At 41.9% G+C, this 21,001-nt stretch overlaps 1 protein-coding gene across 26 annotated transcripts in view; it reads left to right on the plus strand.

Annotated features, from left to right (window-relative positions):
* ABLIM1 (actin binding LIM protein 1) overlaps window positions 1-21,001 on the plus strand; it is a 289,882-nt gene that overhangs the window by 261,975 nt on the left and 6,906 nt on the right. For 10 of the 26 annotated variants that reach the window (XR_008958000.1, XR_008958003.1, XR_008958006.1 and 7 more), the window contains 8 exons: window positions 2,174-2,278; window positions 3,990-4,037; window positions 6,795-6,941; window positions 9,128-9,219; window positions 10,466-10,568; window positions 13,199-13,263; window positions 13,885-13,945; window positions 19,998-20,819. Coding sequence is in view for 3 of the 26 variants with exons in the window: in XM_044382156.3 (XP_044238091.2) it covers window positions 2,174-2,278; window positions 3,990-4,037; window positions 6,795-6,941; window positions 9,128-9,219; window positions 10,466-10,568; window positions 13,199-13,263; window positions 13,885-13,945; window positions 19,998-20,005; window positions 20,745-20,819 (704 nt within the window). In the remaining 23 variants the exon portion in view is untranslated. The remainder of the gene's footprint in view (window positions 1-2,173; window positions 2,279-3,989; window positions 4,038-6,794; window positions 6,942-9,127; window positions 9,220-10,465; window positions 10,569-13,198; window positions 13,264-13,884; window positions 13,946-19,997; window positions 20,820-21,001) is intronic. The other 16 variants (XR_008958008.1, XR_008957998.1, XR_008958007.1 and 13 more) reach the window with 8 other exon arrangements.

Raw genomic sequence — 21,001 nt, forward strand, 5'->3', positions numbered from 1 at the left:
GGGGTGCCATTGTGACCCTGTCCCTCAATACTACCGTCTGGCTGCCTTTATTCCAGAGCACTCTGGGGTTTAATCCTGCAGGGGTGCTTACTAAATTCGGCCGTTCATAGCTCAAGAATTCATGGGTAGGCTGTTTCGGTCATTCGTTCGCAGACATTTTTAAGGCACCTGGTCTTGGCCAGGCACCGTGCTGAGCACAGAAAGATGAATGAGACCTAGTTCTAATTCAGCCTTAGATTTAAAACAGGATGTACTTCTGCGTGTAAACCACATTCTTCCTTCCCCTGCTTGCCTCTCCCTGTGTCTTTTCACTTTTTTCAGATGTGAGCTAGTTATTTCTCATTAGAAGAGTGATGATAAATCAAATAACTTTTGTAAAAATTAGCCTTTTAATAGATCTGCAGTTTGGGGTGAAGCATCGTAATTTTTAGAAGCTAATATCTGATTTAAATAGTAAAGTCTGCATTCTAATGTATTGGGAGCTAGACGTGAAACTGACTCTTGAGGAAGAAAGCTTCAGAACACGATAACCAAAAACCTGGAATCTGAATTGAAGCCAGCACCAAGCTTAAATCTCATTTGGAAGATCTTGCTGCATATTCAGCTCTGGTTACCTAAAAATACACATATTGAGAAATTAAAGCTCTAATAAGCGTGTTATTTTAAAAACTCCAGCAAGTGGTGTCTTTTATACTTTGTGGGCCAGATTTAGAGCAGCTTGGTTTACTTGAAGAATCAGCTCGTGCTCTGTTTTCTAAAGATTTACGATTTATTTCATATTGTTAGCATTATTTGATAGATAAATTATACTGTATCAAAACTTACAGCTTTTGTGCTTCAAAGGGCACTATCAGGATAGTGAAAGACAGTTCACAGAATGAGAGGAAATGTTTGCAAGTCCTCTATCTATCTGATAAGGGACTTGTATCCAGCATGTATAAGAAAGTCTTCTAACTCAGGAACAAAAGTAATCGCATAATAGTTCATTAACTTTTGATAGTCCCCTACACCTTCTGGTGTATTCTTGGGGCAGCTGTTTTCTCAGACAGGAGGTAGGAGGACAGTTTAGGGCAATAGCTGATCTCTGACAGTTCAGTGCAGGCCTCAGTTCATCCTGGTGGGAAGGGAGTTTGCAGCCAAGTGCCAGCAAGCTTTTCTAGCCCCTTCCCTCTTCTCTCCTCCAAGAACACCTTGCTGTCCAGCCACAGTGGCCAAGCCTGTTGTTCCTACACACCATGGCCCTTCCTTCCTGAGGACATTCAAGCCCTCTAGAATCTAGGCCTGCTCACCTCTCAGCCCACCCACCCACCTGGCATACTTACTCCCTGATGCCCTGCCCAGTGTAACATCTTAGCTTTCTGCAAGAGTTCCACCTGAGCAAGCCTGTCTGTGTGGTAGTCTGTCTCCTCACGCCCCCCTCACAGGCAGGGCTGACTTCTCATTTATCTCCATGTCCTCAGTCATAGCTCAGTGCCAGCCGGGGTAGGTGTCCAGGTAGGTTTCACAGATGGAATGTTGGACTGGGAGGAGCCTCAGTGGAGCCTTGGAGGAAGCAGGTGGAGAGAGATATAAGCGGTCCCCAAGTCCCCGGGAGAAGGGGCTCTGACTGTAGGGTGTGTATTGCACAGTGAGGAGGCAGAACCATGTGTCGCAAGTGTAGACACTTTGCATTGCTAAGGGGAGGGACTGGGTGACCACGCAGGTTCCCAGACAGACGTAGCCTTGCATTCAGAGAAATCTATTCCACTCGCCAGCCTCTGCCATCGTGCCTGGAAGTGACTGTATTTGGGCTCGCATATCCCACCCATGCTTGGGATTTAATGGTCTGATAACTGATCCTGAATCATTAGCAAGTGACCTTCCATGACCCTTAACGTACTTTCCATCTAATCAGTTTGCTGCTAGCTCACGGCCTTCAACCGCATGCCATTGGAATGACGCATCCTACCGCTAGCTGCTTTTAACCCAGTTCCACTCGAACTCAAGTCTCTCTTGAGGAAAACTAAACCTTATATCACCTTGTGAGCCAAGTTGATAAATTGAGTTTGTTTCTTTTGTTTCTCTTTTTGGATGTACCTCCTTCCAGTTTGTTTTGAATTTTTATTATGCTTGCTTTGTTTTCTTTATTGCTGTCCCTTCTCTTATTTTGTTTTCTCCATTCTTCTCATTGGAGGCAATGAGCCGTCCAGCGGCCGGAACTCCCCTCTCCCTTACCGGCCAGACAGTCGTCCTCTCACTCCAACCTATGCTCAGGCCCCTAAACATTTCCATGTTCCAGGTAGGAGCTGACACGGTCTTTGTCTGGGTGTCCTGTCACGGTGTAGAATGTAGCCCTGTTACCTGTCTCGTCTCATTCCTCACGCTGTCTGCATCGGGATGCACACAGTCGACAAACCCTAAATTGCACGATCTGACCCACGGGGCCTTTCAGAAGTTTGGGGTGTGAAATGCCAAGGATTATATAGAAGGTTTAAGTTTTCTCAAAATTTTTTGAAGGGAGGTGGGAAACAGAGAGTGAAGGAAGGAGAATTGAGTTGCACTGTTTTGTTTTTGCTGAGATTTTAATTTTACGTGTATATGAGTGCCCTCCGAACGTGTCACTCTGTGGTTTGGTGTCATTGACTGATTATCACAATGGCAATCTAGTTACCTTCTCATCCTAAAGAATGAACCACAGCATCACTCAAGAGTACTTTCATTTTTTCCTGTTGGTCTCCAGTGTGGAGATTCTTTCTATGGACTTTTCAGAGAGGTATAAAATGGGATCAATTGGTTGGTCCTTCTGCTGTGTATAACCAACTACTAACTTCTTAGCCCACAAAGATATCTTGCAATTTAGGCTGGTGCTGTAAGCTTTGCTGAAGTCATAAGCATTTGCTATCGCGGTACAAATAGTAATTTGCCATCAAGAACTAGAAAACTCAGAACCCATCAATATCTTCGTGTTTAGGGTCAACTCCATTTTTGAGGGCAAGATTGGCCATCAGAGGTCACAATATTTTTCCCCCCATTGGAAGTATATTATTTTGTTTCTTTGAAGCTACTGGAAGTGGTTTAATAAATTACCCATAATGTTAGTATTAGGACACATATTTGGAATCTGTAATAGTTTTTTTCTTTTGCATTCCAAACTTACCTAATAAAACAGAGGAAAGTTCAGTGAGATTCATACCGCTGAGATAGAACTGCTTTTTAAAATAAAGCCTCACTGAACCTTGAAAATCAGTGTTGCACATTTGCAACTTTTCTGCATGAAGAATGCCCCCACCAAGATACCGTGCCCAAGATTTGGGGGAAACAGACCTTTTGAAATTTCCTGAGTTTGTAGTCAGAGCGAAACTGTAGCATTATCAAATGGGGTCCTGTATAAATAAATGAATAATAATATTTGGCATCTCTTTTCCTTTCTTTCTTTTTTTAATAATTTGACCTATATTAAGTTAGGATTCTCTCAAACATCTGTCAGCACATCAGACTAGCTTTGCACATAAAAACTGTTTTCTATGTTTTAAAAAACTGCTCTTAATTATATTACATTGCTTTCCACTGTTCCACTCATTAGTTGAAAAGTAAATTGAGCCCCTGGTATCTACTGGGAACTCAATTTCTAGACAGTAGCAATTTGGGGATCTTCCCCAAACTGGTTATGTCTTCCTCACCACTAGAGTCCCTGCACTGCTTCCATTTCTTCCTGTTTTAATCCCACTTTTAGTGAAGTGTGTATTTGCAATAAATGGCTCATGAATAAGTTACATCTCTATATATTCTAAAATGTATTACAAAGGATTCCATATCACTTGTCTGTAGTAATTCACTCATTCCTGGAACAACAACTTCCAGTAAGTTCAATCTTTGTAATACAAAAGTTAACCTTCCGGGTTGTTTTTGTTCAAGAGTCTTCGGTTTGGTTTGCCTCTGGGTTGATCTGTTTTTTCCCATCGCTGAAACCGGTTCCCATAATCACACACCTTTGCTTTTCATTTCCACAGATCAAGGGATCAACATTTACCGAAAACCACCCATCTACAAACAGCATGGTAAAACTCGCTTTCCTCCGCGTAGCTTTTAACTAGCGGTGCCCGCTAAACCCTTTACTGTCCTCTGAAAGGCTTCTCTGCTGCTGCTTTTGAGAATCAAACTGGGGCACCCAGCGTATTATGCCTTCATGGTTTCCTAAGATGCAGTGATTGTGAGATTGGTTTTCCTAGAAAGAAACACTTAGCTTGGTTAGGAAGCTCCCAGTAATTCACAAACACTTTTTTTTTTTACCATCAAATAATTTAACCAACTCTATAATAATTTGGATAAGCTTCTAATTAGTTTAATTAAAATGGTGAAGGTCAGCTACCTAGAAAAATTAACTGGACTAAGCCTATATCAACTTGACTGTCCAATTCCCCGGTTTCCTGTGGGCTTGCAGATGTCTATGCCTTGTGGTGGAATGGACAGGACACACTCCAAGAACCAAGGACCTAGCCCTGGTCCCAGCCCTTTCCCTCGATGGTTCTATATCATGGACACAATTTCTCTGTCCCTCAGTTTTCTCCTAGGCAACAATCAGTGAGTTAGGCCAGCTTGTTTCTTGAAATTCCTACAAATTAAAATCCCTAACATGGATTTATCATTGTGTTTTCCTTTTCTGGAAATACGGAATTTTTAAACCCAGGAAATCACATTACCCTATTAGGTAAATCACATTTCCCTCCACCATTATCAGGTCTCTATAGATTAGGTGCCGTAAATTGTTGTGAACAGATAGAAAGCCAAGACCGGTCTTCAGGTGATTTCAGAAAATTATACACAAAATGTGCCCGGAAATTTGAAGGCTGCCTTTAAGATACCTAGTCGACGTTAATACGTCCTTAAGGATTAGGACGACATGAAAAGCAAAGAAAGTTGAAAATGCACAAGGAAAAAAAAATTAGGCCAACATTCTAGGGGGAAAAAAACAATGTACGTACTGGTACGTAATGGTTCTAGAACTGTGATTTGTTTTTCTCTCTCTCTCTTTTTTTAAGATTTTACACCATGTGCTTGCTTTTTTTAAGTTTGTTAACATTGTTTTTGTTTGTTTTTTTATGGTTTAATGTCTTCTCACCCACTCATTAACATGTGAATGTTTACTGACTTCACCAATTCTAATGCGTAAGTACTGTTTGAAGTCATGCTTTTTTTTTTTTCTCTAAATTTACGAATGAGACTCCAAGAGTTTGGTTTATCAATGTAGAAACTGTTTTTATTACTTAAATCTCTAAGGCCCTGCCTCTCTAAACAAAAATAATCAAATAATTTAGATTTAAAGAGAGTAGATAGTGTTAGCTTATTTATTTGAAAGAGACTGGCTTTTTTTCCTGAAATGTGCTCTGACTTGACTCTTTCTTTGTCATCATTAAGGGTAGCTCGGTCAGAGTTTCTTCCCAAGGGACATTGTGCAAAAGAGCAATTCCATGGGCTAGAACTAGACGGACACCAAAAGCTGGTATCCATGCCCCAATGCATTTGGAAAATGCTAGATTTATTAAAAGTCACACTTTTTTTTTGTAATGCAGAACGTCTCCGTCTTTAATATGCTAACACATGTTGTCCTTCTTAAGAAGAGGATGTGGTTTGTAGTGTTTTCCAAGCCGAATTTTTATGTCAGAGAAACACTACTCTGTGCTTGGCCAAGACTTCACCCCTTATGAGTCTGTAGGGTGACCTTGGTCAAGTCGCTTCAGGGAGTCGCTTCAACGAGACCCAGAAGGTATACTACAAGAATTCGAGCTGAGGATTCAAAAAAATTATTTCCAGATTTTAAAATATGTGAACCGGGGAGGGGGGGAGGTTTTTTTTAAAGCATTCTAACTCTATTTTGAAATGTTTAGTAACATCCCAGGCCAGTCTTCCACATTAGCCAGAATTAGGGTCTGACCATTAAACCTGGTTTGTTTGTTCCAGCTCTGTGATCAGATTTGGAGCTCTAAGCCAGGGACTCCTCTAAGCAGAGCCGTTAAGAACCCTGTGAACTAAGGCCCTTGCTAGCCTGGCTTTTATTGTTTTAAAGTTGGATGACTCACTTGTATGTGCAGACCCTTGAGGAAAACAAGGAGTGTTTTGCATACATAAGGCGCCATGTTGAATTCCTACAAGCTGAGAGCGGATTTTCCCATTGCCATTTCCCTTAGGACTCAAGACACATATATAATACACAAGGATTAGAATGAACTGGACAGATAGCTGAAATGAACAGACACAAATACACAAAGAGACAAAGCCCTCTTCTGATTAACAGCTACAGTCAAGTGACAGTGTCATGTTTTTAACTTAGTTCTTTAATTTCCAATTACTAATTCAAATTTCTAATTACTGTCGAAGAGTGTTTTCTGATGGAACTTTCTGTGATGACGGAAATGTTCTACCGTTGTGCTTCCAATATGGTAGCCACAAATCACGTGTGGCTACTGAGCACTTAAAATGTATCCAGTGCAGCCGAGGAACAAAATTTTAATTTTACTCATTTGTTTCATTTAATTTTCTTAACTGAAATTTAAGTAGCCACGTGTCACTAGAGCTAATGTCGGACAGCCCAGCTCTGGAACAAGGTATTTCAGATGTCGAATGAAGTTCTGCTTCCGACAGAACATGAGGAAAATGAGTTGGCACTAGGCACCACTGAGTGGCTGGGCAGTTGATACTGATTATAAACAGCTTTCTGGAGTTGAAATTTTTGCCAGAAAACAAGAAAACTGTGTAAGTGGGTTGTACCACCATGGCCTTGCAGACCGATAGCTAAGCTCCCCCTGATTCCCACCTAGATGCAGCTGCCTTGGCAGCCCAGAGCAAGTCTTCAGAAGATATCATCAAGTTTTCCAAGTTCCCAGCAGCCCAGGCTCCAGACCCCAGCGAGATACCAAAGATTGAGACGGACCACTGGCCCGGTCCCCCCTCACTTGCTGGCGTAGGTATGCAACTGCGATAGCGAAGCCCCGTGGACAAATTGGTAGGAGATAACAAAGTGAAATGCTTCAACATATGCAAGAAAGTATGTCCTGTCGTAAAGACTTTTAAGAAAAGTATGACGAGGGCTAGAGGAAAGCGCTGAGTGTGTATTCACATGTGTGCAAAATGCTTCAGAATTACAAAAGCCCAATCACCAGAGCCTTGCACTAACCAACCCACGGAGAGGCAGACAGAGCTGGTCTAAAACGATTGATTGGCCTGGACTCTCAAGAGTCGTTACTGCAAAATCAGTGACTCTTGAAACTGTTGAACCAAAGCCTCCTGCCAAGAGCATCATTCTGTGTCATTAGCGTCTGGTGGGAGGATGTATTGAGCGCCCACAGAGGCGTGACTTCTTTCAGTTAAACTTGTTTTAGACTACTTCTGGGTTGTAATTACAGTTCTCTTAACAACCAGTCTTAATACAGGAGCCCTTGCACCTTTCTTGCGAGATCACGTTCTCCGTCACGCAGAAGGGCTGACCAGAGTCGTGGGTGCTCTGAGATACTCCTTGTGTGAAGTTGTGTGATTTTCCATCTATCATTGCCATGAATTCTGTGCTAAGATGTCACATATGAGCTGTCTCATTCTTTGCTTTGAACCACAAATCTATGCTTTCGAACTGTGTCTGTGTTTTAATGTTTTGTTGGTTGTGAAATCATTTGGCCTAAAAAGTGGCATTAGCAAACTCAGAAGCTAATACTGAAAATTGAGTGAGTCAGCTTTACAAAGATATAACTATCTCATCACATTTCTGTTGACAACCTTTTAAAAAAGGCCTTCAATTTTCCAAATTTCCAAATTTTCTTCATCGCGATTTTTCTGATCATTTTCTGGAATAACTTTTTACAAACAGTGTAAGTGGAGTTTAAAGCAATCCATATTTATAGAAATACTTGAAGGAAAATCTACCTCCCTGCGTTTATGATTCACAAGTACTCTATATATTATGTTGACTTAAGATTATCTGATTCTTATAAACTTGTGTCTTTTAGTTTTCATTAGTAGAGATTAAAGAGAGAGCATTCACAATGACATTTATGATTTTAGGGACTAAGAATCAGTCATCAGCTTTTCTCCGCCAGACTATGCCCTGAAGGCTGTTGCTGGGGCCTTTTGGGTTCCTAGTTTGGTCTTGCTGCTTTGTGGGGACATAAACAGCTAAATTTAGGGGAAAGGAAGAATTAGTATTTTGTTGTTAAAATCCTCGTCCCTAAATGGTTTAAAGCTTTTGGGTTCCAAAATGAAGAAAAATTCTGGCCCATTAATCAAAATGATAAAAACTGAGACCATTAGTTCAAGTTTATTTTGATTAGATTAGCAAGCTTTCCTGTTTCCTCCCACAGCCAGATTAATCCAAGCAACTTAGGAAAAACAATAATTATCTTAATTTTACAACCATTCAGACAGATTCCTCCCTTTCACTCCCTGACTCCCCTTTTCCAAGAAGCTTAAAAACTATAAATGATCTGCTAGATTGGAGTAAAATAACTCATTTTTAGCTGTCTTAACACTATTCATTGACCCATTAGTATAAAACTCTTTTGTGACCATTTTTTCAAAGGATTGAGGGAAAGAAACATTAGAGACTTCATCTCTTAAAAGAAAAATAAAAGCATGCTCGTTAACGAATTTATTAAGGGCAGAAGATAGGGTGACCGTTATGAGGACAAGTCTAAATATTCAGAAAAAGAGAAAACTAGAAGATCGCAAAACGTGTCACAAGAGAGTGACTGTCTTACCTGTTTGATGGTATGTACGTGATTTTGGGTTCCTCCCTGTTCGAAAGCTGACCTCAGGGACACCTGAAGAATAACTCTAGACACCCCTCCCCCTTAGTACAAAGGGCTCTGGCCCGTGGGATGACTTAGACCGAATCATAAGGGCACACGGAGTTCTAATGGAGCAGGTCAGTTGTTAGGAGGCCAAAATTCATGCCTTACCGTGTCCTACGTTGAACTGGCCTAAAGCACGAAACCCACCAGTAGGACCGAATTGGTGGTAGGCTCTTTTTGCCTCGTGGTGTTCACGAACGTTAAAGACCACTGCTGATTTTGCCAGCCGGACAAGTTGAGCACAGGTGGGCTAGTCCCTTAGGATTCCCTTGCCGTGGGGCTAACGTGAGAAGTTGTCTTTGCTGTGGAATTAGGAGCCGACATGAGACGCAGATCTAGCGGCAGAGAGGAAGACGAGGAGGAGCTTCTGAGGCGCCGGCAGCTGCAAGAAGAGCAATTAATGAAGGTTTGTCCTTAAACTACTTTGCTGCGGTCTTCAGTTCAGTTCCATAGATCTGGATTTTTTGAATGGATACCGTGGGCGAGCCGCCGAGTGAATGAGAGGCCATCGAGCCCTCCAAGGGCTGGAAATCCAGTAGGCAATAGAAGACAGGCCTCTTGTGACCTTAAGGCGGGGTACTTAGTAGTTAGTGGGTTCCAGAAGAGATGGCCTGGAAGCTGGAGGTCAGAGGGACATGGAATGTTCGAGCTTCTGCAAGGAGAGCCAGCCTAGCCTGCATGGGGTATGTGTGTGCAGTGCGTGTGTCGAAAGGGCCAGATGGAGCCAAGCTGTTCGCCCACCTGCTCCGACACCTGCCTTCCCTCGTGCAGGCTCTGCTGAAGGGATTTCGCTGGGATTGAGTATTTCTCCCAGGCTTTCCTCAGGACTTGTAGGACCTTGTATGTCTGTCTGGGCTAGGAGGGAGGGGATAAAATGGACGGCCACCAAGACATCCTCATTCTACCCCCCCTCCCCCACAGCATCCTGGAAGACCAAAAGAAGGATAGTCCATTATAGCCTGGGGTAGAGGGAGCTAGGACATTGTATACTCTCCCACCAATAAGGGACTGATGAATCCCTTCACAGGACATTTTCCAAGGATGCTTAATCATATGGGAAATGCACATGATACTACTTATATGGAGGGAGAGAATAGAAATTTTAATTTATAGCATAAGCCTAGTTTTGTGTGATATGTGCACAGAAAAATGCTGGATGGATATAAATCAAAATGTAAATGGTGGTTATCTCTGAGGGGTGGATTACGGGTTACTCTTCTTTCCTTCTAGATTTTCTAAAGTCTGTGCGATGAGCGTATATTACTCTTGTTTTCTTGTTTTCAAACAAATCAATGTAATTTCCTTTTAAAGGATACTATCCCCAGACTCCCCTTTGCACATCAAAAATTTCCACACAGTCACACATGCCTCCTGAGATCACCTTCTGGCACGTTGGGGAGGGTAAAGGAGGGAGATTCTTCCGACATTCTTCTGACATGGAGCTTGGCCTAGGGAAATGGTGTCGTGACATGAAAAAGGCTGAGAGGAGTTCAAGGTCCAAAACCTGGCCAATCCCATGAGGAGCCACCAGGCTCTGGCTCTGTATGCATCCAGTCCACTCCACAGTCAGGAACCTCTTGCAAGACCTTCTAAAACGGAAACTGCCATTCTGACAGTAATTGTGGGCTTCACCTCATCTTTCTTTGCCATAGCTCAACTCAGGCCTGGGGCAGTTGATACTGAAAGAGGAGATGGAGAAGGAGAGCCGGGAGAGGTCCCTGACAGCCAGTCGCTATGATTCTCCCATCAACTCAGGTGAGCAGCAAGCCCATCACCTTCTCCCAGCCAAGAGCCAGCTACCTGCCTGCAGGGAGCCTGTCTGGACTATTCCAGGAGAAGGAGGGCCATTTCTGGTGGAACCTACCAAGTGTTCTACGTGAACGGAAGTATGGGAAACCCACTGTATGTCAGCTTAGCTTATAAGGATGCCATAGTTCTTCCTTCAACGTATATTTTCTTCATGTTGGAGATGGGGGAGCCATTGGAGGGTCCTGAAGGTCAGTTCAGAATATTCATCTTAGAGGGACTCAGCAAAAGGAAATCCTTATAGAGAACAGAATGCTTTGGAGCATTTGGAGAGATGGGTGTATCTCTTATATCTGTAATATATGGAACACACACACATACATGTATTTATATATATCAAATTAAAAGTAAACGTGAAGAAAAAGCTTAGTCATTGAGAGGTCTAGCTCAGGCAAGGAAGGAAGGTACATGATCAGGATTTTCTGTCTTTAGGGTTTTTACACTCTGCTGAGAAGGGAAGACATCCATACATGCAGAAGTAACCACGGGTCGTATCTTACCCTGGAAAGGGTCTCAGACTTTCTAAACCCGTGCACTTTCACTTTCAGTTCTATTACCTTATTTCCATTAGAGCAGAGCCATGATTTTTGGTTCAGGGAACTCAGTTTCGCAGAGGAGACTTCATAACAATTGATTAAATTGGTTCATCCTTTTAATCTAGAACACAATATGGCAATGTGAATCAAGAACCTTATAGTTCATTTCATTTTGACTCTTCTCTTACAAAGAGAGAGGGGGAGGGAGAGACAATAGAGTGCTTTTTGATTGTAGAGAACCTGAACAACATTTTCAAAATATTATGATTTACATTCAGATATTCAGTAAAAGAGCTGAAGACCAAGAGTGTTGTTTTTGACACTTGAAGATTATTTATACATTGGGCTGAAATAGTCTGTCAGTATATTTTGCCCTGCTTATATTTGTCATAAGCCAGTTCTCTCTTCACCCACAAGATTTCTTCTCCCATGTTGAGCTAGTGCATAATTTTCCCTCCTGAAGGTTCTTTATTTTTTTTAAAAGATTTTATGTATTTATTTGAGAGAGAGAAAGCAAGAGACAGAGCACGAATGGACGGAGAGGGACAAAGGGAAAGGGAGAAGCAGCCTCCCTGCTGAGCAGGGAGCCTGATGGTGGGCCTCGATCTCAGAACCCTGAGATCATGAGCCAAAGGCAGATGCTTTACCGACTGAGCCACACAGGTGCCCCTTGAAGGTTCTTTAAAAGTGTGTTTAGGGGTGCCTGGGTGGCTCAGGGGCACCTGGGTGGCTCAGTCGTTAAGCGTCTGCCTTCGGTTCAGGGCGTGATCCTGGAGTTCTGGGATCCAGCCCCATATCAGGCTCCTCCGCTATGAGCCTGCTTCTTCTTCTCCCACTCCCCCTGCTGTGTTCCCTCTCTCGCTGGCTGTCTCTCTCTCTCTGTCAAATAAATAAATAAAATCTTTTTTTTAAAAAGTGTGTTTAGTGTTTACTACATGCAAGCATTTTTGCTAGACATTGTGCCATTTATTTTTATAACATGCCAATGAAGTAGGTGATATTATTATTCCCATTTTGTTGATCAGGAGACAGGGGTAGGAAGGTTAAGTCACTTACCCAATGTCACATTATTCCTAACTAGCAAAACTAGGATTCAGGAGTCCAAGCATTACAACCCCAGAGCCCTCATGCTGAACCAGAATGCCCTGCTACCTCTCCTTGATGCCTCACTGCCATCGATCTTGGATTTGGTGGCTTACTAATCTTGAGAGCTCCTTCTGATCATGTAGCTCTGTTCTGTTAGGATATATAGCGCGAGTCAAGAAACAAAGAGTTACAAAGATGAAATTTCATGCCAAGGTATGAAGTTGTAGAGCCAGAATCCAAGTCTAGATCTGCTCCCCCCAGAGCTCTGAAGCTTGTGTAATGTCATGCTGTTGGTTAGCGGGATGTCCTATCCCATGCCTCCCAGCTGCTCAACTGGGGTGAGCCAGGAGAGCAGGACAACATACACAGTTGGCCTTCAGGTCAGTTATTGCCACCATACCAACTGCAGCATGAGCTTATGCATCCAGATGGCCCTGGCTTCAAATCATTGCTTAGCTATTTACAAGGTGAGTGACCATGGACAAGGTACTTAACTTCTGTTAGCCCCTATTTCTTCTCCTATAAAATGGAAATGATATCATAGTGCTGTTAGGGTTGTATCGAGGATTTGGAGGTAAAGCAGTGCCAAGCACCTCTTCCTTCCTTCTCCACCCATTTTCTCTATCACCCAAATGTGGTGGCCTTTCATGAACATTAGAGCCCAATATTATTTGGGTTATTTTTTTCTATTTTTCCGTCTGCTCTTCAGTAAGGTAGAGGATGCATTGCCAGTTTCATTAGAGAATTGGGCTTCTGGGGACACCTGACTGGCTCAGGTATTGGTAGAGCATGCAACTCTTGATCTTGGGGTCATGAGTTCAGGTGTTGGTAGAGCATGCAACTCTTGATCTTGGGATCATGAGTTCGAGCCCCACGTTGGGGGTAGAGTTTACTTTAAAAAAAAAAGGCTATTAAGAATTGGACTTCTGATTTCCTTTTTTACCTTTTCTCATTTAGCTTCACATGTTCTGTCATCTAAAACCTCATCGCTCCCAGGCTATGGAAAAAATGGGCTTCACCGGGTAAGATTTTTCAATTAATTGTTCCTGAGTTGATTCCCTCTTCAGTCCTGGTTGAAGTGCTGATATGCTGTCTGAATATGTCAGATAATATGACCTCAGTATTAGAATATAATGAAAATTGTAATTCCCCTGGAGAGTTACTTTGAGTTACAGGCAAAAAATATATATATTTCTATTGAGAGAAAGAGAAATTGACTTTAGATGGAAGAATAGCCTGTGTAAGCTTGTGGGGAGACTACATTAATTAATTGTGTGGCAATATTTCCACAATCAAGCTAAGAGTAGTGACTTGAGTCCTTATCTCTGCTATAAAAAGATATGGGAAAGTTTGTTGCTATCGCCCTCCCCAAAAAGCATAGAACAAATACAGTTGTGCTGTGTGGAGAAACGTGTTTTTACTTATTGGCAAAAGAGAACTTGCTTACCCAGCACCTGCTGGGATTGGATGCACTGCAGAAGACAAAGAGATTTCGTAAGAATAGAAGACACATAATGAAGATCCAGGAATTCAGCTTGGAAAGAATTCTGAGGATTTTGTAAATCCTTTCTTCCTTTTCACCTGACTCCAAAGCCATCGCTCTGGAGTAGATTGTCTAATGATGTGTTCTTTCTCGTTTTCAGCCTGTTTCCACAGACTTTGCTCAGTACAACAGCTATGGGGATGTCAGCGGGGGAGTGCGAGGTAAGGCCCGTGTGCCTGGGCTCCTGACTGACTGGCCGAGCTTAAGATGAAGCTGTGCAGATTGGTTGGTTCATGCTGTCTGACAGCCAAAAGCCGGATCACAGCTAGCCTCTGTGAGCTTGTGGAGCACGTATTAAAGTCACAAGGTGGGAGACAGTCCAAGGTGGTGGAGGAGTAGGAAAACTTAGTTTCGTCATGTCCCAGGAATTCACCTAGATAGCTATCAAATCATTCTGAACACCTGCAAAAGCAACCGGATATCTAAGAAAATAATATCTGCAATTCTACAAATAGAAAAGTGGCCACTTTCTACAAGAATGACAAGACAGAAAGACTTACCTCAGAGAAGAGAGCAAGAGGCAGTACTGACTACCAGGGACCTGATCAGTATGGATATAAGTAAGACGTCAGAACTAGAGTTCAGAATAATGATTATAAAGATATTAGCTGGGCTTGAAAAAGCATAGAAGACACTAGAGAAGCCCTTTCTGGAGAAATAAAAGAACTAAAATATAATCAACTCGAAATAAAAAAGGCTAGCAATGCGATGCAATCAAAAATGAAGGCTCTACTGGGATAAATGAAGCAGAAGAGAGAATTAATGGTACAATAGACGAAATGATGAAGAATAAAAAAGCTGAGAAAAAGAGAGATAAACAACTGCTGGATCATGAGGGGGGAATTCAAGAGATAAGTGATACCATAAAGCAAAACAATATTAGAATAATTGGGATCTCAGAAGAAGAGGAAGGAGAGAGGGGGGCATAAGGTATATTGGAGCAAATTATAGCAGAGAACTTCCCTAATCTGGGGAAGGAGGCAGGCACTCAAGTCCAGGAGGCACAGAGAACCCCCTCAAAATCAATAAAAATAAGTCAACACCTCAACATATAATAGTGAAACTTGCAAATCTCAGAGACAAACAGAAAATCCTGAAAGCAGCTCGGGATGGTAGGTCCATACCCTACAAGGGTAGAAACATTAGACTGGCAGAAGACCTATTCCCAGAGACCTGGTAGGCCAGAAAAGTCTGGCATGATACATTCAGGGTGGTAAATGAGAAAAATATGCAGCCAAGAATACTTTATCCAGCTTTCATTCAAAATAGAAGGAGAGCTTAAAAGCTTCCAGGACAAACAGAAACTAAAAGAATTTGTGATCACTAAACCAGCCCTGCAAGAAATATTAAAGGGGATCCTTTAAGTGAAGAGATAGCCCAAAAGTAACATAGACGAGAAAGAAACAAGACAATATAAACAGTGATTTTACAAATAATACAATGGCACTAAATTCATATCTTTAAATAGTTACTCTGAATGTAAATGAGCTAAAAGCCCCAATTAAAAGACACAGGGTATCAGACTAGAAAAAAAAAAAGCAAGACTCATCAATACGCTGTCTGCAAAAGACTCATTTTAGACCCAAAGACGCCTCCAGATTGAAAGTGAGAGGGTGGAAAACCATTCATCATACTAATGGACATCAAAAGAAAGCTGAGGTAGCAATCCTTATATCAAACAAATTAGATTTTAAACCAAAGACTATAATAAAAGATGAGGAAGGGGGCGCCTGGGTGGCACAGCGGTTAAGTGTCTGCCTTCGGCTCAGGGCGTGATCCTGGCGTTCTGGGATCGAGCCCCACATCGGGCTCCTCCGCTATGAGCCTGCTTCTTCCTCTCCTACTCCCCCTGCTTGTGTTCCCTCTCTCGCTGGCTGTCTCTATCTCTGTCAAATAAATAAATAAAATCTTTAAAAAAAAAAAAAAAAAGATGAGGAAGGATACTATATCATAGTTAAAGAGTCTATCCAACAAGAAGATCTAACAACTGTAAATATTTATGCCCCTAACATGGGATCAGCCAATTATATTAATTAACTAATAACAAAATTAAAGAAATGCATTGATAATACAATAATAGTAGGAGACTTTAACACCCCACTCATTGCAATGGACAGATCATCTAAGCAGAACATCAATAAGGAAACAAGAGCCTTGAATGACACACTGAACCAGATGGACTTCATAGATACATTCAGAACATTCCATCCTAAAGCAACAGAATACACATTCTTCTCAAGTGCACATGGAACATTCTCCAGAATAGATTGCGTACTAGGTCACAAATCAGGTCTTAACTGGTACCAAAAGACTGGGATCGTTCCCTGCATATTTTCAGACCACAAAGCTTTGAAAGTTGAACTCAATCACAAGATGAAATTTGGAAAGAACTCAAATATAGGGAGGTTAAATAGCATCCTACTAAAGAATGAATGGGTCACCCAGGAAATTAAAGAATTTTAAAAATTCATGGAATCAAATGAAAATGAAAACACAACTATTCAAAACCTTTGGGATGCAGCAAAGGCAGTCCTAAGAGGGAAGTATATAGCAATACAAGCCTTTCTCAAGGGCTCAGATACACAACCTAACCTTACACCTAAAGGAGCTGGAGAAAGAACAGCAAATACAGCCTAAACCCAGCAGAAGAAAATTAGTAAAGATTAGAGCAGAAATCAATGAAATGGAAACCAAAAGAACAGTAGAACAGATCAACGAAACTACGAGCTGTTTCTTTGAAAGAATTAAGATCGATAAACCCCTGGCCAGACTTATCAAAAAAGAGAGAGAGAGAGAAAGGACCCAAAAAAATAAAATTATGAATGTAAGAGGAGAGATCACAACCCAACACTGAAGAAATACAAACAATTGTAAGAACATATCATGAGCAATTATATGCCAACAAATTAGGCAATCTGGAAGAATTGGATGCATTCCTAGATAAATATAAACTGCCAAAACCAAAATAGGAAGAAGTAGAAAACCTGAACAGACCTATAACCAGCAAGGAAATTGAAGCAGTAATTAAAAATCTCCCAACAAACAAGAGTCCAGGACCAGATGGCTTCCCATGGGAATTCTACCAAACATTTAAGGAGGAATTCATACCTATTCTTCTGGAGCTGTTTCAAAAAATAGAAAGGGAAGGAAAACTTCCAAACTTTCTATGAGGCCAGAATTACCTTGATCCCAAAGCCAGACAGAGGCCTCGCAAAATAGGAGAATTACAAACCAATATCCCTAATGAACACAGATGCAAAAATTCTCACGAAGATACTAGCCAATAGGATTCAGCAGTACATTTACACAGAAGACACAGACATGACCAAGTAGGATTTATTCCTGAGCTGCAAGGGTGGTTCAGCATCCAGAAATCAATCAGTGTGATACACTACATTAATAAAAGAAAGGGCAAGAACCATATGATCCTCTCAATAGATGCCGAAAAAGCATTTGACAAAGTACAGCATCCCCTTTCTTGATTAAAACTCTTCACAGGATAGGGATAGAGGGAATGTACCTCAATACCATAAAAGCCATCTATGAAAAATACACAGCGAGTGTCATTTTCAATGAGGAAACACTGAGAGCTTTTCTCCTAAGGTCAGGAACAGGACAGGGATGCCCACTATCACCACTGTTGTTCAACATAGTACTGGCAGTCCTAGCCTCAGCAATCAGGTAACAAAAATGAATGAATGAATGAATGAATGAATGAATGAATGAATGGCATCCGAATCGACAGAGAAGAATTCAAACTCTCACTCTTTGCAGATGACATGATACTGTATGTGGAAAAACCAAAGACTCCAACCCAAAATTTCTAGAACTCATACAGGAATTCAGCAAAGTGGCACGGTATAAAATCAATGCACAGAAGTCAGTTGCATTTCTATACACCAACAATGAGACAGAAGAAAGTAGTCGATCCCATTTACAGTTGCACCAAAAACCATAAGGCACCTAGAAATAAACCTAACCAAAGAGGCAAAGGATCTGTACTCAGAAAACTATAGAACACTCATGAAAGATATTAAGGAAGACACAAAGAAATGGAAAAATAGTCCATACTCATGGATTGGAAGAACAAATATTGTTAAGATGCCTGTGCCATCTAGAGCAGTCTATACAGTCACTGCAATCCCTATCAAAATACCATCAACTTTTTTCACAGTGCTGGAACAAATAATACTAAAATGTGTATGGAACCAGAAAAGACCCCGAATAGCCAAAGGAATGTTGAAAAAGAAACCAAAGCTGGTGGCATCACAATCCCAGACTTCAAGCTCTATTACAAAACTGTAATCATCAAGACAGTATGGTACTGGCACAAAAACAGACACATCAATGAATGGAACAGAAAAGACAGCCCAGAAATGGACCCTCAACTCTTAAGAACTGTGGTCAACTGATCTTCGACAAAGCAGGAAAGAATATCCAATGGAAAAAAGACAGTCTCTTCAACAAATGGTGTTGGAAAAATTGTACAGCCACATGCAGAAGAATGAAACTGGACCATTTTTCTTACACCACACACAAAAATAGACCCAAAATGGATGAAAGACCTAAATGTGAGACAGGAATCTGTCAAAATCCTAGAGGGCAACAGGCAGCAACCCCTGTGACCTCGGCCACAGCATCTTGCTAGACACGTCTCCAAAGGCAAGGGAAACAGAGGCAACTTTATTAAGATAAAAAGCTTTTGCACGGCAAAGGAAGCAGTCGACAAAACGAAAAGATAACCGACAGAATGGGAGAAGATATTTGCAAATGTCTTATCAGATAAAGGACTAGTATCCAAAATCTATAAAGAACTTATCAAACTCAACACCCAAAGAACAAATAATCCAATCAAGAAGTGAGCAAAAGACACAAACAGACATTTCTCCAAGGAAGACCTACAAATGGCCAACAGACACATGAAAAAATGTTCAACATCATCAGTCAGCATCAGGGAAATACAAATCAAAACCACAATGAGATACCACCTCACACCTGTCAGAATGGCTACAATTAAGTCAGGAAATGACAGATGTTGGCAAGGATGCGGAGAAAGGGGAACCCTCCTACACTGTTTTTAGGAATGCAAACTGGTGCAGCCACTCTGGAAAACAGTATGGAAGTTCTAAAAAAGTTGAAAATAGAGCTACCCTATGACCCAGCAATTGCACTACTAGGTATTTACCCCAAAGATACAAATATAGTGATCTGAAGGGGCACCTGCACCCCAATGATTATAGCAGCAATGTCCACAATAGCCAAACTGTGGAAAGAGCCCAGATGTCCATTGAGAGATGAATGAATAAAGAAGATGTGGTGTATATATATATACAATGGATTACTTCTTAGCCATCAAAAAAATGAAATCTTGCCATTTGCAATGACATGGATGGAACTAGAGGGTATTATGCTAAGCAAAATAAGTCAGAGAAAAAGACAATTATCATATGATCTCACTCATGTGGAATTTAAGAAACAAAACAGGATCATAGGGAGGAAAAAATAATACAAGATGAAATCAGAGAGGGAGACAAACCATAAGAGAGACTCCTAATCATAGGAAACAGGGTTGCTGGAGGGGAGGGAGGTGGGGGAATGGGGTAACTGGGTGATGTAAACAGCACTGGGTATTATATAAGTCCAATGAATCACTGACCTCTACTTCTGAAGCTAATAATACATTATATGTTAATTAACTGAATTTAAATAAAAAATCAATTAATTTAAAAAAAATCGAAAAGGGTCTCTACTGAAATGAGACCATGAGAAGCAGGGCGTGTAAGAATGAATTCATTGCTCCTGCCGTGTGTTGAGGGCTCGATGAGAGAGATATCTAGTGATACAGCGTGCCCGAAGCAAGACGTAGCACGGCTGTCAGGAATGCCCATGACTGAGTAAGAGACAGGGACAGGTTGGGGTGAGGGGAGAGAAGCTTCCAGTGATGCCTGCTGGAAATCAGAGAAGGCAGAAATACTTTCAGGGTGTCAGGGAAAGCTTTCATGAGGAAAGGGCATTTTAACTGATCACTGCAACTGGAGCAGGTGTTTCCTGGCTGTCGGGAGATCGGGAGGTAGTGTGGACAGAGACCCCCACAGAGGGGGATGTGGTGTGTTGGAGAATGTCTGGGGAACTGCAGTAGGATATGGTATGTTAATATTTCCATGTTTTTCTATGATCTTTCCCTTCTGATATTTTCTTTTTCTTTCTTTCTAGACTACCAGGTATGGAACACCGTCTCTCCCGAGTTGGCCACACCAGCAAAACAACCATGGCCCAATGCAGACATGGGTTGCTGATCCAGGGAAGGATTTCTGTTGAGAAGATCCTTATTTGGGTTGATCTGTCTGGTTCATTGGTCCATAGATGTGAGGAGCCATGAGGATCGGGCATGCCTCGTGCCAACGTCAAGCTGGCCCCGCAGGCCTTGGGGTTGTGGCATAAACCAGGCGAGGTGTCGGGGTGGGGGGGGACACTTGCTCTGACCCAGTCCTCTCTGGGGTGAAAATGGACCAACATCAAGGGTCTGCTCAAATAGTTTTGCCTTTTAGTCATAACTGCTCAGTTACTTTTTGGTCCTCCCCTCCTCCTGTGGTCCCACATGAAAAGAAACTCTTGTCTTGGCCAAGAGGAAAGAGATGCTCTGGTACCATTCCAAAATCACCGAGTTGGCACTTTTTTGGTAGACCATATACTTTCATGTGTGGATTCTAAATTAGGAATTAGTCCGTAGTTAGTAAGCCAGGATCTGTCCCCAGCTTGATGATGAAAGAGCAGTATTCCCAGTATTCCTGCTTTCATGCAGCAAGGATCTCATTTTGAAAAATGTGTGGTGATTAAGATGACACATCTACAAAACTGAGGATTTGAGGCCCAAACAGGGAGTTTGGGGAGGCCCAGAGTCCCCCCCACAGCTCGCCACGCTGCCACGTGTTCTTCCTTAAACCAGCTTTTCTGTTGCAGACTCTCCCAGATGGCCACATGTCTGGGACGAGAATGGATCGAGGGGTATCAATGCCCAACATGTTGGAACCAAAGGCAAGTGCAGCCGTTCTCTCTGCTCTCACATGGGGACAGCAAACCGGGCATGATCCTGAAGAGATTTGGCTAGATTCTCTCTTTCCACCATTCTCAGTGTTGAGGCCCTCTTGCTTCCAGGCTGATGCATTAGACAGGCCATGTCACAAAGTACCTGGACACTCCCCTGATCTTGTCACACT

The sequence above is a fragment of the Ursus arctos genome, unplaced genomic scaffold, assembly GCF_023065955.2.
Source record: "Ursus arctos isolate Adak ecotype North America unplaced genomic scaffold, UrsArc2.0 scaffold_7, whole genome shotgun sequence".
Lineage (NCBI taxonomy): Eukaryota > Metazoa > Chordata > Mammalia > Carnivora > Ursidae > Ursus > Ursus arctos.